This window comes from Aythya marila (assembly GCF_965140915.1).
Source record: "Aythya marila genome assembly, chromosome: 2".
NCBI lineage: Eukaryota > Metazoa > Chordata > Aves > Anseriformes > Anatidae > Aythya > Aythya marila.
Genome location: NC_139043.1, coordinates 64464037 through 64482864, shown reverse-complemented (window position 1 = coordinate 64482864; position 18828 = coordinate 64464037). Strand labels below are relative to the sequence as shown.

Below are 18828 nucleotides of genomic sequence, written 5' to 3'. Positions count from 1 at the left end.
GGTCTGAAGTTCTTGAGCATTTCTTAAAGTATTTCTTAAAGACAGCAATTTTTTTCTGAAGGGTTGAGGAGAACAACACCAACAAAAAGTTAGCTTACTTAGTCCAGGGAGCTGCACTTGCAAATCTCTTGGGCTTTCAAAGCTTCAATAGTTGTCAATGGGAGAGGCATCTGAAGAAGTATTCCAGGATAGAGACCCAAGTTCATAGTAAGTTCCTGCTAATCCACATCACTTACAATACAAAGAGGTATGCTCTTTCCAGTAAAACAAAGTTTTCCTGAACCTTTCCCTAAATTTAAAGACCAACAAACCTTTGCATTTCATTTAGAGAAGGTGAAATAATATGTCTCCAGTTGTTTTTCATTTAGAAAGTCTCTATGCTTCCTTGCCTGCTTTCCTTGTCCAGTTATGTAAGGGTGCCTAATTTGTTAAGAGGGACTGAAGTCTTCTCCTATTTAAGTTGTAACCTCAGTGAGTAATCAATTGTGTTAGATATATCTGTAATTAGGAAAGGAATCATTTAAACTTGAGTTTAAAATATGCAAAATACATGGACACCTCCATTGACCTAGAAATATCTAGACCAGTGATTCTCAAGCAATTGTTCCTCAAACTTGCAGTGAGCACCATTCTGAGACGTAGCATCAAAATGCAGCTGCACTGTAGAGCTGCATAATGCAAATATGTTTTCATACCGTGCAATTCTGAGGCTTGCTGGGGTAAACAATATTGCAAAAAAGTTCAAAAGAAAAACAAACAAAAAAAAAGCATATTTTAACACAAAATGAAATCCAGTAAAAAATCACAATGCAAAGGAGAAGTCAGTGTGGGGAGAAGTCAATAGTGAAGTTCCTACAGTTCTCTCTTCTGACAAAGAAATAGCTCACACATAAGAATAACTGGCATGATCCTAGTTAACAGCTTACAGGATCAGGATTGCACCAAGTCTCATATGTTACTTCTGAATTCCTGCAGTAAGGAATTCATGAAACTGCTACTTGAGTCCATGAAAATTACACATTTATGTCATCTCACAGATTAGATCAATGAGTCATAGTAGTTGTATCCATTTTCAGAAGCCAGCTGATAACTGCAGATAAAAGATCCTTAAAGGACTTGTTTCCTATCGTGGCATATATCAGCCATGCTAAACTTCTGTTGCTCACACCATGTGTTTCTCAGTGTTGGTCTTGAAAATTTTCACTGATGATTTTGTAACTTCCCCATCAAATTGCCAGTTCTGCTGCATGACTTCCTTTATTGCTAAAGTAGTAACTTGAGTCTCACACTTACTAAGCGGTCTTAAATTGAGTGCATTTGATCGAGTGATCAGAAGAAGACAGCATGGATTCATGAAAGGCAGATCCTTCCTGACTAACTTGATCTCCTCTTATGACGAGATGACCTGCTAAGTAGATGACGGGAAGCGTATAGATGTTGTCTACCTGTTTTTTAGTAAAGCATTTGACACTCTTTCCCACAGCCTTCTCCTGGAGCGACTGGCTGCTCATGACTTGGACAGGTGTACAGTTGGCTGGGTGAATAACTGGCTGGATGACTGGGCCCAAAGAGTCGGTGAACAGAGTTAAATCCGGTTGGTGGCCAGTCACCAGTGGTGTTCCCCAGGGCTCAGTATTGGGACCAGATTTGTTTAACATTTTTACCAGTGGTCTGGATGAGGGGATCGAAAGCACCCTAAGTAAGTTTGCAGATGATACTAAGTTAGGCACAAGTGTTGATCTACTTGAGGGTAGAAAAGTTCTGCGGAATCTGGATAAGCTAGATTAATGGGCTGCATCAAATTGTTTGACATTCAACAAGGATAAGAGCCAGGCACTGCACTTGTGTCATAACAACCCCATGCAGTGATATAGGGCTGGGGAAAAGCAGCTGGGAAGCTGCCTGACAAAAAGGAGCTAGGGGTGCTGGTTGACAGAACATGAGGCAGCAGCATGCTCAGGTGGCCAAGAAGGCAAATGGAATCCTAGTTTGTATCAAAAATCCTGTGGCCAGCAGGACTGGGGAGGTGATTACGAATAGTACACAGCACTGGTGAGACCACACCTCAAGTATTGCATTCAGTTTTGGGTCCCTCACTACAAGAAGAATATTGAGTTGCTTGAGCATTTGCTAGAGCTGCAAAACTCATGAAGGGTCTAGAAAGCATGACTTTGTGAGGACTGTCTGAGGGAGCTGGGACTGTTTAGTCTGAAGAGGAGGCTGAGGGGAGACCTTTTTTTTTTAAAAAAAAAAAAAAGGTGTCATTATACATACAACCAAATCTTGTGTTATATTAAGTTTCACACTCAAGTTGTAAATATTGCAAGGGACAGAGACTCCTCTGCCACTTTGGGAAGCCAGTTCCCGTGTTTGACTACCTTCATTGTGAATACTTTTTTTCATTGTATCAGATCAGAATTTCCCTTGCTGCATCTTGCCCATGGCATCTTGTCTTTCACCATGTAGCTCCAGGAAGAGGCCAGCTGTCTCTGCTATGGGCACACATTACAGACTGACAGACGGCCATCAGGTCCTTCTTCAGCCACCTCTTTTCAAGGGTAAGCAGCCCAGCTCCCCTGGGCCAGCTTTTGTTTGGCCATCACAGTAGGTCACTGCTGGATTTGTGCCAGCCTGTGTCCTTCTGGTACCAGAGATCCCAAGGCTGGACACAGGACTGTACTAGAATTTTTTCTACTGCTACGTAACAGTAGGAGAGGTATAATTTTTAATGGAATACGAGGTATACGAAGTTCTCAGTTAAGCTTGAATTTTTCTCTTCATTTCTCAGAGCTGTATTAATGTGTAATGTTGTAGTATGCACCTGTACATCATGGTTTTATTCAGCATGCAGTAGTAAAAGGTAGATGCTGTACATCCTATCCAGCCTTTATAGGAAGGTGGGAGATGAGTAGTGTCTAGGTTGACCAGCAGAGAAGAGAACATTTATAAACCAGATGTATTTTTAGTTTTTTATTTGTTTAATTGCTTGCTAAGCAGAACCATTTACCACATACGAACAGAATCAGTTTAAAAGCAAGAGGATTCACATCAAATTAGCCTAATTATCAGGCTACTAGCACTGCTGCTGTCAGCAGTAGTGTCTTAAAAAGATGCAATATGTGGGTAAGACAACAGGTGAGTATTTTTTCTTTTTTTTTCTGCAATATTAAGTAGCTGATGTGAGCTCCTTTCCAATAATTGTGGTGGGTCAGAGTGGGGTATACTATTTCAACTATACTTGTACAAACCAGAAATCTCTCCATTCCAGTATCTTTCAACTCAGAGGATTTGTTGGCACTAAAAACACTCAGTGTTTGGCCAATCAGTCAGTATAAATCCACTAATATTCTGAGGAACGGGAATCTTGGGAATATAATTCTGATATCATTCACTTGGCTACGCTCAGAGAGGGGAAGAAATCTTTTGTAAACAGATACTTCTCATTTTCCCTTAATGCTTCTTACTTTACTTGTTTCAGAATTCAGCAACTTAGATTTAAACAGCAATGTGTAAGAGTATTTAGCTCACTACTTAGCTCAGACAGGCTTCAAATAGTTCGTCTCTTCATAAAAGCATAATTTGGAGAAGCTTTTGTGTTTTGTTTTTTTTTAATGTAGGTCAATTGCTTCATGCTACTGAGGCAGAAAAGGCAAAGATTTAATAATGTTGCTGTAAGAAGGCAGCATCATTACACATGATCATTTGGGCAATTTTCATTACACAGTTGAGGTGCACATTGTAGTGCCAGCCAGCCCTACAGCAAAATAGAATGAAATGCAAAGGATTTCTATTGTAAAATAGTACATCAGGAATTTTATTTTTGCCTGCTTTGTCCTTCCTCCCTCAGAGAGGTTCATTAGTCTCTGCTGAAAGGTGCAGTGTGATACTTGCCTTTTAAAGAACTATGTCAAGGGGATAATTCTAGACACTTTTCATGCAGACACTTGAACACCTGTTTCCCCTTCATTTATCTTCCAAGGAATATTGGTTCAGGATAACACCCACCGATTTTATGTACTACTGCTATTTTGTTTTACCTCATAGTAATAAAGGTGAAACTGTAAGTGATTTTTTTAAGGACCTTAAGCAAAGTTACCTTTAACAAAATCAAAAGATTCATGGGCTGTATGATAACTCTTCCTTTAGCATTCAGCTGAATTTAAGATGCCATTTCATGTAACTGTCATGTTTCTTCATAGTGCGTTCATCTGAAATGTGCACCACCCCCATATTCTGTGATCCTGCACTTTACTATGCCAAATTCAAAAGTCTTATAGTTAACTAGTTTTGAGTAACGTTGCAGTACTTGCAGATTATCAATGTCATCTTTTCCTGCTGCTTTTTACTAATTTGCAATTCTAATAATGTGTGATATTTCAACCATCTCCACAGCAACTAATTAAGATGACAGAAATAGACTGACATCTATTGCTATTATGCAACAGAAATAAGTGAACTTTTACAAAAATAAATCATCCCAAGCTTTCTGACGTAAAAAAAAAAAAAAAAAAAAGGATGAAGTAGGAATAGAAGAATATCTAGGTAGATTTAATCATGTTGTATTATTTCTTCACTTATATCCGAGTTTTGAAGCTACTTCTTAAATATTTTAATTAATGTATTCATAACCACATTTCAGTGGTCTTTGAAAAGATGTTTCAAGGTAGTATAAGCTTTCATCAAACTTGAAATTGTACATGGAGCCTCTCTGTAGCTCTTCTATGAAGCATTAGTCAAACCCTGGAGAACATTTTGACTTTAGTCTCTTTGTTAACAAAACCCATCTACGGTCAGGTTGTTACTCTACCCCAGGCAGAATTTCAGATTTCAGGTTTGCATTCCGTTGGCACTTCACATACTGCAGTGTCAGAAAGCAATCAATAATAACTAAGATTTGCCTAACATGAAATGCAGCACACAGGTCTGTTTCATACAGGGAAGGGAAGGGAAGGGAAGGGAAGGGAAGGGAAGGGAAGGGAAGGGAAGGGAAGGGAAGGGAAGGGAAGGGAAGGGAAGGGAAGGGAAGGGAAGGGAAGGGAAGGGAAGGGAAGGGAAGGGAAGGGAAGGGAAGGGAAGGGAAGGGAAGGGAAGGGAAGGGAAGGGAAGGGAAGGGAAGGGAAGGGAAGGGAAGGGAAGGGAAGGGAAGGGAAGGGAAGGGAAGGGAAGGGAAGGGAAGAATAACCCTGGCTCAGCATTCTCAGGAATTACTGAATAAAAATCGTGAAGCCTGCAAGACCCATGATGGAAAAGTGTCCTAAACCTAACACAGTAGCTAGCATACTGCTTTTGCAACTAATACTACACAGGCAATGAAAGCTGAATCAGTTTTTTTAATTCTGGATGCCAGTATGTTGAAATCTATGTTACTTAACAGGTCTGATTTAATCATGCAAGAAAAATGCCCTGACAAGCATGGTAAGGAGACAAAATTCAAGTTGCTTTCAAAGGCAAATTAGATGCTTTTTCACATTTCCAAACTGTTAGATAATTGAATACACTGTATAGTTTTGGTTGTTGGGATCAAGGGTGTCTTCTCCTGGTTCATTCAACACATCCTTTAAAGAAAAATATACTTGAGGACAAATGCAGTAGATTAAACCAGTCTGTGTAGCACAGCATCTTTTTTTTTTCCAGTCAACAGTTATATTCAGTAAAAAAAAATACACAAGAAGCAGGGAAAATATGTAGTTATCTGTCCTATCACATACCAAATCAGATTCCAGAACTTAGACATTCGTAAGCCAAAAGTGGCATTCAGACCACCAGATCTAAGGGCCTCCTGGATTTAACCTGCATTGTTTTGTGTCATTTGAACCAAATTACAATTTTGGCCTTACTGGGTATAACTGCAGGTAATTCCACAAGGGAAAAAAGACATAGTACATAAATGCACCTTCCGCCCCCCCCCCCCCCCCCCTTTTTTTTTTCAGAGGAACCCCAATCATTTTGCTGGGTACTCTTTATTTCTTACGTTATTTCTTACATTCCATGAGTGAGTGAATAGGTATTTGTGATGTTATAGACCTCTGTTATATTCCCCATCAGCTGCCCATTTCCCAGGGCAAAGAAATTGGCCGTTTGCTCAAATGGTGTTTGCTCTAGCATGGCCCATACTCTCAAGGACAGGTGAGAAGCAAAAAAAAGTGATTTTTAAACCACTGGAGGATGCTTACTCTTACCTCACGCTATTTTTTAGTGTTTTAATGGCCGTAACAAAAAGTTTATGGAGCTCTAGAAGCACTCTAGAACACAGCATCTTCATTCATTGACTTCTATGAACTTCCCACCTCAAACCCAGGATGATTTTTCTCCCATCTCTATTCTATTCTAGGTCTCCTGTTTCTAGGTTTATCCTGTATAGTGTTTCTTAGACTGGTGGTATGAAAACCAGCCTCACTGGCCTGTAATTCCTAGGTGACTTATGGCCTCTTAAAAACAACCTTCTCTTTGCCACCTCCCACTTTTCCATCTTATCTAGATTATATGCCATGCTTACCAGTTTACATTTGATTTCCTGAGGAACACTGCTGTTCTTGGCTGTTTATTATTCTTCATTTTATTGATCTCTTTTAAAAGTTCTCCTAGTGACACTTCACTTGGAGAGACTTTCACAGCTCCTTATAAAGTGTTTCACTCTGCAAGTCTGTTGAAGTTCTTCATGGTTAGCACTGATGCAAAAAGTATTTGGCATCTTTATTGCAGCCTTATCCTTCTGGTGTGTTGCCTTTAACCTTAGGTCTTCTATGAATCTAGCAATTTTATGTTTGATTTTCTACATTTTTAACAGATAAACTTTGTTAAGCTATGGGTGGTCAAGACAGACTGCAACAATGAGATATCAAACTGCAATTCTATTTTTATTTTATGTAATGTTATCTACTTTTATCATGTTATTACACTGTAAGAAATGTCTAGGCTATTACCATATCTCTTTCACTTCATTGTCCTTCCTGCCTATCTTTCTCCAAGTTTGCTTCTTAAATAGATACTTCACTTCAAAAACATTATTTTCTAAACTTTTGGTATCTTCAGTACTGGCTCCCCATCCCAAACAAGAATCATAACTATGTTTTTACACACAAAAAAAACCACTAAAATGATATAAAATACTAAGTGTAAAAAAGCCATATTTTCTCAGATAACTTCAGTGATGTATGTGCTAGAGAGGAAAATAAAACCATTTTATCATTGATGGATTTTAAATATATTAACTCCTATTGAAATAATGTAACAATTCATATTACTAGGCAGGATGGTGCATGCAAATTCTCATGAAGCTATTCTAGAGCCATGTTACTGTATCTGAGATCCCAATCTACTGCTTTTTTTGGTCTGTTATTTCCAGAGGACTGTCTTGCACTGTAGAAAGTTTTCCTTCATCTGGGAAAGTTATCTTTGAAGCCCAAATAGCAAACAGTCAGACCAAGACTAAATCCAGAAAGTATACTGAAACTGCTAATGCATGCTATTACTGTAACTTGAACTACTTTCTGTTTCCAAAACAGAAACTACACTTCACTATTACAGGTGATAAGAGACTGGTGTTAAAGATACTTTTGTTTTATTTCAGCATTAAGACTGTTATGTACTGATGGACTAGTGCCGTTGCACGAGCTGGAAATATCATCCAAAGATAATTGCTGGATGATGTGACAGAAGCAATTCAGAAATTTTTATATTTTGGAGAAAATGTCTGTTGCTCTGTGATTCAGTCATCCCTATAATCAAGTCTTAATGATTTCCTGTTTGGCTTCTAACAGAGCTCTGTGTCGAAGGGAAGATGCTAGTTCTTTCTCATAACAGACATATTTTTAATTTGTGATTGCTTAGTTGAGATTTTATCAGTGTAAAAAAGTAGTAGTGGTCTCCAAGAAGTAGTTGATATCCTAACAGCTTCTCTCTCAAAAAAGTGCTAAGCCAACTTTGGATTTAAGTAGGTATTTCTTAGTAGCAAGCTATGTTTCATAACATTTATTTTAAATAGGTGTACATGTGGACACAGATCCATCTGCTTCATGTATCTGTTTGAGAGGCTGCATTGTACTAATCGTTCCAACATAAACAGAAGAATTTTTTCCTAAACTGCAATTTACTGCAACAGTGTTATATGTGTAAATAAACACTTTGGGGTATTGTTTTATCTCAGTGTGCAGATTATTTTTAAATTATCCCAAATCCCTGTCAGGTGAAACAGAAACATCCAGCAGGTCAAGCTGTCTCCACAGTAGCCAAAGTAAGATTTCACTAGGGAGTAATGCACTGTTGTAATACTTCTGGCTGGCTGGGGGTATCAGGCAATTTGTGTTTGTAAAGTTACAGGTGTAAGGTAAACCCAAGCATTAAAACAAGCTGCTTTTACTATAGAAAGAGTTGTGCTGCTTGTCTTACTGAGTGCAGCTATCTTTTCTGTCAGCAGTGTGATGCTCCCAGCTGGCAAACAAGGGGACCAAATATTGGCCAGTAATTCAGTTGTTATCTCCTAGGGGTCAGTCCAGGCAAATCATCCTCCCTTCAATATCATTCTTCTGACATTGTTTTGGTTTTATCTTGATATTTTTCCACATTTTTTTCAGTACCAAGAAAACTGACTCCTTCACCCTCTAAACTGTAGAATCCAGTTTCCTGACATCTGCTAGACTTGTTTCTGTAAACTGTGCTCTGTATTATGCCATCTGGATGTGTTGTCTGATGAGGAGCAAATCCAAAAGCAGCAGCATGCCTGCTTATTTATATCCCATGTGTAAACTATTCTGGAGAGAATTCTGTTCATCTGCAGAGAGTTGCATGAGTCGTCATATTATTCAAGCGATGCCCTCGATGTGAATGCTTTGGTTTTTGCTTTGAGGGAGGTGTCTTGAACTGTCATATACCTGAACACTGCACATAGGTATTTCTGCCATTGCAGATGACACTGCAGATCCTTACTGCAGTATTGTCTGTCTAGGTATCATCTTGTCAGGGTAAAGGAAGCACGCTGCAGAAATCTCACCAAGCTGTTCACTGATTAGCTTTTAGCATAGTTCTTGTTTCTTGTGTGTACAGAAATCTGAGACTGGAAGTTGCCTAAAGCAAGTTGAGTTACTTACAAAAAGCAGCTGTTCTTTGGGCTATGTAGCCACTGCTGGTGTTCCTAGAAATTCCCGCAGAAAAATTCTAGAAAAGTAAGAACTGTGTGGTAATAGCCATATTCAATTTATCTTTAGATAATTAGGGTGAAGTATGGATTTCAACATGGGCTCTTCAAACCTGCCGAATTCTTGCTTGGATGAAAACCTTCAAAGAAGTCTGTACCACCTCTTCTTTACTGTTTTTGTTGCCTAAACTATATATAGTCAGTCTTCCCAGAGTATGGCTTTCTGTGCTGCAATCGCACTGTAATTGTAGGGCAAGTGTACTCTAAGATGTGCTATGTTAACTTGTTGCAAGTTTCTTTAATTAGACAACAGAGGATCATTTTTCATTAAGTTGTGTATAAAGCAAGGTAATTTTGCTGGTTCAACTTTCCAGTTCTTGACCTACTGTATACCTAAGAATTTATGGAAATGCTGTACTACAGTTCATAAGAAAAAACAGGAGGAATGTCTTTTCTTCATTCTTTTTCAATATTCTGGTCAGATTTCTGAATTTCTTCCTAGCCTGCTGTACATTACTTCTCAAATATGACAACAAAAGCAATTATGTAGAAAAAGGATGGAAATCCATGTCTTTCCAAAATACTATTGATATACTACCACATTTCATTGACTTAGTGGAGTTCTGCTTTACTCTTTCTTAACTGGGCAGTTGAGGATGGTACTATTTTTCTTTAGGGTCTCTAGAGACTTGTTTTCTTTCCACTTCCATTCTCTGATTTTTTATTCTTATTTTTTACCAAACATACACCTTTTTTTTTTTGTTATGTTTGTCAAGATTTCTTGTTTTATCTCCTGTCTTCATGCATTCAGCTTCTGCCAGGCTTGCTCTGTTTGGCCTGTGAAATCCATTATGTTGGGTTTCTTTGGATCTAGCTAAAAATTTAGTAATTTTCCTAGGAAGGCAGCTTCTTTTATTAAATTTTTTCAGTCCTTCTATATGAAAAATTTACAGTCCATCTGCTCCTGGATTGGATTTCTGATTTCTTTGGTTCAGTTCCTTCTGTTCATTATGTTAGAGGGAGTTGTTCAAATTTTATTTCTCTGTCTTTCCTTGGTTTTGCTGAATTCTTGGTTGTACATTGTATTTCTGAGTTCTATTGGTGTGTCATGATTTTTGCTTAACATGGTTTGCAGTATTTTGATTAGCTCCTGCAATTCTGTGTTTACAGATATGACTTTGCAACCATTTTATCCTGAGTCTGTCCTTTCGCAGTTTACTTTATGTGTAGTAATGATCAGTATAAATACAAAGTTTTCTTCAGGCTGATTTCACCTTTTCCTTAGTTTTACTTTGCTTCACCAGATTCCATCAGTAAAAAAAGATAATTCAATTTTTATCTGTAGCCACCAGTTACAGTGACTGTTGCACATCTTAAACCTAGGGATTTGAGGTCTGATCCTGCATTCTCAAAGGAATGTGTAAGTTCAAAGGCTAGCCTGTTGCAAATGAAAGTTTACCATGCCCCTAGTCCAGTGCTTCTTACAGGAGACAGACCAGTGCCTTGAGTTATTCTCAATATGAGTGGAAGCAAGATGCCCTAATATCACCTTCTCTGTGTTTTAAGTATTCATAATCTAAGTTAAATCCATTTGTTTTTTCCAATACTAGAAATAAAATAAAATGACTAGAATTTGGTTTGGCTATTGTTCTCTTTTTCCTGTTATTTTACTTGACTTAATTCTAGATCAACAGATTTTATATCTAGAAGAATCATTTTATAGCCTAGTTCATTGGCCACTGGCTGTAGAATGGCTTCTGTTAATTCTTTGCTAATAATCAAGTAGATGATGAGCCAAGCTGTTTCTAGTTGTCTGAACCTCCCTTTGCCACCTCTGTAATAACAATTATGATACTGTTTTGCTTCTAGAGTGATCTGAGTTACTCATACAGTGGGATATCAATGGCAGGTATTGTTCCTGCTTTATTAGTCTTGTAGCATCTGCCACATAAATTTTCCAAATGATTTACATACTGAAGGATATTGATTTTGTCAACTATTACTGTGGCACCTGATTTGGAGAGGTATTTATAGTGTTGTTGTTTGTTGTTGTTTTTTTACAGAACAGGAAATGTCATAGGCGGACAACACAGTCAAAAAGATGCTCTTAATCCTTTCTAGGTAGTTATCCCTCTGAGTCATATTTTGTAGATAATCCTGTTACTGAAAAACCCAGACTGAGACTACAGAAACCCAAAATGTTTCTAAAGAAATTTAAATTTCAGGTATTCAGAAACCTGTTGAAATATTTTGCCTTTCTTCAGGCTCCAAGAGATGTATTAATGTTTGCCAAGAAAAAATTATATTTAGGACTAAGCAAATTAAATCAGTTATTTCAACCAACCTATATTTTGACATTGGTCAAACCCAAAGCTCACAGCAGTGATTCTGGGTGTTGTGTCACAGGTATTGAAGCAACCCCAAAATTAATGGAGCTCTGTGTAAGCTGACACACCTATTTTTCTCAAGTCTGAGACTTTCATCTATACCTGTATTTCCTTTTTTAAAACTCTCCAGTCAGTTTTGATTTCAGGAGTAGATTCAGCCCTAATTTTATGCATCTTCATCTCATCTACTCACTCTTAGCTTCCTTTGTGGTCAGGAAAGACTACCAGGCACTTTCAAGGTGTAGTTCAGCCTGTTTTAGATGCTTACATTAGGCTGAGGTCAATCACGCCCAAGAATTGCTCTTGCTATATAAGGGAATGAACTCAGAGGCAGAAGCCCAATCTGTATAAATTTGTATCAGGTGAATCCTGCTCCATTTGATTATCCAGAGAGTCTAAATTGTTGGAAGAGTTTCAAGATGATGTAACGTGTTACGAATCCATCACATCTGGAAAGCTTTCCTGCCTTGCAAATCTAAAGGAAATCGATGGTTGTTTATCTTGACACTGTAAAATTATTGGTATACTTGTTTCTAGTTATTCAGAACTGAAATATTAGCAAATCAAATTTCTGCCTATTGAACTTAAATATAATTGACACACCAGAAAGCTCCTACCCTACCCTTCATTCTTACAATGATCTTTGCTTCCTAAAATGATCATGAAAATTACAGTGGCCTTTGAAAGGAAGAATTCGTGCAAAGCAACCTCCAACACCCTTTAAGAGGAAGGCCAAGGGCAACTTCAGAAAAAAAAGCAAGGTTAGGATTCAACTGGCTAGCACGGATGTGTTTAGTTTTGATTGTCAAATGAACAGAAAGGCAGGACTTGAGTGTTTAGTCTGCCCCTTGCTTTTAACAGCAGCATGATGAGTTATGCAAAGGGGAGCAGTTTATTGTCATCTAGATGCATGTTGGAAGAGTTCATCTTGGTGTTGGAGGGAAGGGTGTGAGGGACAGAAACATCAAACATCCTGACTACATAAATGCCTGTTCGGCTGTTTAATGGAGCAGCAAAAGGCTTGGCACAAAGGCAGCAGTGTGCTCACCTTCTCAGCTGGTGGAATGGCCCACAATCACTGTCATCAGAGAGCACAACGGCTTATTAGAGGAATAAAGACAAAACTGTACTCAATTTCCAGAATGGAGGGGCTGGAAATCCTCATGACCCTGTCAAGGCTTTACTGATCTTAATGGGTCTGCCACAGAGAAGCGCTCTGCTTGAACAGTGGAGGGGTGCTGCTCCTGGGGGAAGAGTTCAAAAACACTAGCTTAGAAACATTAATAAAACTATTTCCCACTGATGTTTCTTCATCAGAGCTTAAAAGTAATAGCATACTGCAGGGAGCTGTAACAAAGTCTGCACATTTATATCATAAAATACAGACATTCTCACTTACAGAAACCAGAAACTAGTAAGTGAGTCTTTATTGGAGAGTGGCTGACTTTGTTAAGATAACTGGTTTCTGGTATAAATAGTCCCTGTAAAGAGGGCTTAGTGATTGTTTCTAATCTGGAAGATTGTACACGTGAACAAAATGAGGTTAATCACCAAGGTAAATTGCCAATGAAGTAATCCATCTTTTGTTAAATATTAATTACATTTTATTTTTGTCCATCACAGAATTTATGGGTTTCTCATGAATCAAGGATTAATTCATGTATTTATGCTCTGCTGTGAATTGATCCCTTCTCAGTAGAGTGAATGAATTTATTCTGTATCAGCTTTCTGCTTGAAAAAAACATCCTTCGTAAAAGAACTGGCAATCTTTGTCAGAGAAATCCAGGCAGAGTGAAACATTTCATTGTTCAAGCTGTTAGTTCCTAATGAGTTCTGCATCTAGACACTTGTGATTTTTTACACTTGATCCAGCAGTAGCATAGCAGTTTATGCATTTAAATGTGCAAGACTTGTTTGGGAGGAAGATTTGTATTAAAGGAAAGCAGCATGTTCCATAGTTTTAGTATAACATCTGTTATTATCATTCAATGCTGCTCTTAGCCCAGCATGCCCTTCCTCTAAATATCTTATTAATTAAACTGGCTTAGTAGGAAAATAATTAATACTTTAAGTCCTGTACCTACTTTGAAAGGATTTGGATACTGAAAAAAATGTTTTCATCTGAGCTTCAAACTGGAGTGGTTTGGTTTGGTTTGGGATGTTTGTTCTTTTTTTTTTTTTTTTTTTTTTTTTTTTTCCATTCTGGAACAGAAACAGATTAGGACTAAAAAGGAATACTTGAAAAAAAATATATATTTGCAGTCTTCCTAAACTACAGATAGACTATTAGGTAGACTGCACAAAACTCTGGTTTTGAGAAGTCTTGTGCTATATTTGAATATGTTGCTTAGGAATTGTTTGGGTGAAGGTATTCCTCTGCTTCTGCAGAATATCCAGCTAGCCCTGGTTAGAAATCTGCCCTGCAGAAGCATTAACATGTTTCTTACCACTACTTTCATAACGTGGCATGTCTGCCTAGCCATGAACTCAGTACTGCTGCTACCGTGTACACCTGGCTCTTGACCAGGCAGAAGGGTGGGATGGGGAACATGGGTGGTTGCCAGTGTCTGTGTAAAATGGGCAGACACAATCATATCCTCAGTGGTTGACTTGATCTGCACACCCCATGGGGTCAGCACATTTTGTTGGCCATTCTCCCTTGGCTTATTTGTGTATGGTATAGGAAAGGCCAACATGTCACCTAGAAATCCATCTACTTGTGCACAGCATATGGTTATATGCCTGCAGCCATGTGCTTGGATTAGTATGTAAAATGTGGATATGTAACTTAGCTATTTCTGGTGAAGTTCAGAAACAGCAGAATTTGCTTGTGCCTTTGTTTTGGAGAAAGTGCTGCTGCCCATGAGCAGAAACTGCTATTTTGCTGCTGGTTCACCCAACCAGATTTCCCACTGAACAGCAGAGACTGTGTGCTGTGCTCTGTTTACACTCATGGAAAATTACCATTTCTCAGAATTATTGGAAAAGGTGTTCAGTAAGGCCAAATTACTCTTTTAAGTTGGGATTTTAATGATATATTCCATGGAAGAAAGCTTACAAGTTAGCAGTAGTTTGTTTTGGCTTTTTTGGAGAGAGCAAGGGAAGCTGTTCTTAAAGAGGAAGGGGAAGAAGATTTAAATGCCATACCAACGCAAGACCACTTGTGGGAAAAAGGCAGATGAGGGACTAGTCTACAAAGTGACTTCAGTCTGATGGTTGGGGTGTTTATTTTCCAAAAGCATATTAGAAATCTAAGTTTCTTTGAAAGGCTGTAAGTTGCCTAAAGCACTTCTTAAAAAGAGGCTAAGGCACTTCAGAAAATGCCGTGTCTCTTAATCCCCAAAGGCTGTTACATTAAGAGCCTCAGAAATAAAACTATACCATGTTGCTGGGGGTATGAGGTCTTGTAGTGCCATTAATTCTGAGCTGAAGCTCAGAGCGCATGTTCAGGGGAGAGCACAGGTTTTATTAGCTATTGATGGTGTCTACTGGCTTTCTTAGACCTGAAGAATACATGTTGAAAGCTGATTTTAGAAATGGAGAAACAAATTTATCCTATGGAAAATAATGCTTTTAAAATCAGAGCTGCCTTGTACATGCTAAGCTATATGTATCTAACAGCAAATAAATTGCAATGAGCACAGTGTGTCAGTGTAAGCACAGCTAATTCATGACGTATATTGTGACCCTCCGAGAAGAGTGAACAGCCAGCAGTGCCAGAAAAGATTATATCCTCATGTTTCCAGGGACAGGGTGTTTCAGGGCCCCTTTTTCTTTAAATCTGCCTTGGTTAGACCGGAGACGCAAAGTCCCAGTTCATTTGTGCCTGTGTGCGTCTGCGCTGTGTCTGATAGCGGAGCATATGGCAGAAGCAATTCGCCCTTGACTGTGCCTGTTTTTTGGCAAGCACAGGCTTGTTTCTCGCAGAGCGCACACAGTCCTGCACATCGCTTCTTGTGCCCCTTGCTTGCTGTCTTTCAGAAATTTGCCTGAATGCATGCCCTTTGTGGTATTTTGGTTAATTGGACATTGTTTTAATTACTACTGAACTGAACAAACATGAAATTTCTGTTATTTTGCTGCCCTGGCAACCACAGTCTCCAGGCAACAAATACAGGACTCAGGTTGTTCAGAGCTGATGTTAAATTACACTGGCTGACATGGATTACCCCTCATTGGTACCTGTTTTGGGCAAAACACCCCTTCAGGGAAGATGAGACTCCACTAAACAGCTCTTTTTTTGCACTGTCCTAAATGCCTAACTCTGCTCTTACTGGAGTTAGTGGCAAACCAGCCTTGTCTTTGGGGAAGTGGAGGTGCTGGTCCTCTTCAATGGCCTGGAGACAATCCACAGACGTGTATTTCATTGGCCATGATCTTCTACATTGCCTTCTTTCTTGCCTTTCTCTCACCAACTTCTACATTATTTTTTTTCAATTTCTTTGCTGTCTCTAATTCTCCATTTCTTGCTTGGGTCACATATCTAAATTAAGCAACAGGAATGCAGACATGCCATCAAATAGGTCACTATATAGTTATTTCTATCAAAATCAGCCATGCAACAACAGCAAACAAATTCTTGGGCTGCCAGTACCTTTTAAGACAGTTTGTCACTGTTGTTAATAGGCGAAAAACACTTTAAAAGGAATAAAGCCTTTCAAAATTATCATTTTCCTTCTTTTCTATTAATATTCACGCATCTCCTCTGCTTACAGCTTTGGAAAGAAAGATATCAATGAGGCAAAGCAGAGAGGAGCTTATAAAACGAGGAGTGCTGAAGGAAATTTTTGATAAAGGTAAGTGCTCTTTCTTTTTGCAACATTAAATTGACATCCTGTATAATTTTATGGCCACATCTTACATTGTTGTAACATTAGGAACTGGGAATACCATACAAAATAGCAGGACTGTACAGAGTAAGGTCTCTAGAACATCTCTTGATTTCACACCCTCTTGATTGGATAGATGTGGTAGCTATCTAGCAAATAAAATTGAAAGCTAATCAAAAATGTAAAGCAGTAGAAATATAAGTCTCAGCAGCGTGCAATAGTAACTTGTTGCAGAACAGCAAGGCATCCAGACCATAGGGAGATGAAATGGGTCTGTGCCTGCATTTATTATCAATTGTGTGGCTGAGTCACTATGGGATTAGCAGTTGTGGAAAAAAGGAAACGTTTTAAAGGCTTGGGATCCTGTCATGAGCACAGAACAGTGAACATTCCCTTGAAACAGCTCAAATGTCAAAAAAATAATGATTCCTTTTTCAGGATAATTAATTTGTTGTGTCAGTAATGTACTTTTTATGCAAAACACCATTATTTTACACTGGTAATGCAACACACATTTGACATCTATTGTGTATGTGTCAATCTTTAACTGCAACTTTTATTTGTTTTGCTGCTTCTCTTGTCAATAACTAAGGCAGTGAATTCAGCAAATTATGTAAAAGTATGGCAAAATTGCCTTTTAATTTCAATACAACTTAGGCATGTGCTTTGATATCTCATTAATTCAAAGTCTAAAATTCTTCAGCAGTACCAGTACAAAACCTGGATAAGTCTGTAGAAGCTAAACATTTTCAGAGATTTTATAGATACAGTCCATCTCATTAGGTTTGGTCTGCTTAAATCTGCTATATGCTGTTTTAATCTAGCTTATTGGGAAAGAAGAGATTATTTAAAAATTTGCTAACCCAAATAAAAGCAATGTGCTGCTTGTGATTACATTCTACAGTTTTTATCCATTGCATATTTTAGATGCTCCTTATCCTTTGGATCGAATACTGCCTGTGCTCTTACTGTGGTGTCTTGGGAGTCATTCTATATGCAGAGCAGAAACAACAAATGGCAAAAGGTTTTCCCTTCTCAGTGTCTCAGGTTTTCCACATTTTGGACTGTGACTTGGACCATATACTCAACCATGAAGCAGACATCCCTGTGGCCAGCGAGGCACATTTGAGTCTGTCACTCCATGTGGGTCTCAGCCCAGGGGAAGCCAGGAAGTAGCTCCCAATTCAACACCCTGGGGAGCTTGTAGGACAGCCACTGTTTATCCCCGCACAAACCTAAAGGCATCCAAATGAAAAATCTCTCCTGTGCAGCATGACCCTGTCTTCTACCTTGAAACTCAGGGAAATTCTCCCTGCTTTGCTCCAAAAGGCTGCAGCTTTTTCCCTTCAAGTGATGCTGTAGTCTGTAATCTTCAATATTGCCTGGTAAAGTAGATGTTAAGCTGTCTGAAGTTCCTCATCAAAAAAACAAAACAAACAAAAAGCACTCCTCCTTGTAGTCATTTTTCACCTTTTCATACATAGCAGAAAGAGCTGGTAAGAAACTCGGGCTTCTTCCTGTTTCCAGTACAAGGAGTAGAGACATTGAACTTTTTTTATTTTTCAGATGCATATAAATGGGAAGCTATCACACAACATGGCTAGATTTGTAATCCAGTATCTCCACATTATTTCCTGCTTGTTGTAAACACAGCAAGCAAAGAAAAATTGGAGCCCTTCCTTGAAAGAAGCAGGGCAGAGATAAAAGTGTATACACACAAGTATAGTAGCATTGATCGTGTGTGATGTGAGGATGAGTATGACAAAATTTGTAGAGGAAAAGTAATCCAAGAGTATTCATATCAGAAGGCTTTATTTGATGGTAGCATCTTCTGTGCCAAGAGGCATCTTGTACAGACAATAGTTGGAGTCATAATGGTTAAATCTCTTAGTCTCCCATTCCTAACACTCAGGCCCATGAGTGGGTAATTTTGCCTTTTTCTTTCTTAAAATAATCTGAACATATAACAGGAAAATTAAAATGGATAGACTGACCTAAGAACAGAAATTCTGGAGCTGCAGTGTGCTTAGTATTGTTTTATCACCTATGTTGAAGAAGAACGGAATTAGCCAGTTTGCCTGTTATTTAAAGTGACATTCTGACCTGTTTGCTTCAGGATTTGGTGGCTTTTCAGATGACTTTGTGTTGTCCAGCAGGTGACAGTTAGTAGAGCTCAGTAAGTCACAGCGTTCACAGATGGGAGAATCACTGCAGTCCAGCTGCTATATTTGGGAAACAAGAAATGCTTTTATCACTTCAGTGACCCTCATACTTAAACTGTTCAAGTGAAACCACTCCAGACTGAACTGCAGAGAGCTCACTTCTTGGCAAGGGCCAGAATCATGACTGAATAAGTTTCTGCTATTTCAAGGGTTGCGTGACTTGCATCTTCTGCAAATGTGGGCAAAGATTGCATTTTTTGTCAAATACCGTGTACTTTTAGAAAAACAGTATATTGAAGAAATATCTGGTCAGATGC

The 18828-nt window shown here is 38.6% G+C and overlaps 1 protein-coding gene across 1 annotated transcript in view; it reads left to right on the top strand.

Moving 5' to 3' along the window:
- PHACTR1 (phosphatase and actin regulator 1) overlaps positions 1 to 18828 on the top strand; it is a gene marked incomplete at its 5' end in the record, with an annotated part of 316860 nt that overhangs the window by 221709 nt on the left and 76323 nt on the right. The window contains one exon of the mRNA XM_082752655.1: positions 16236 to 16316. Within this exon, the coding sequence (XP_082608781.1) occupies positions 16236 to 16316 (81 nt within the window). The remainder of the gene's footprint in view (positions 1 to 16235; positions 16317 to 18828) is intronic.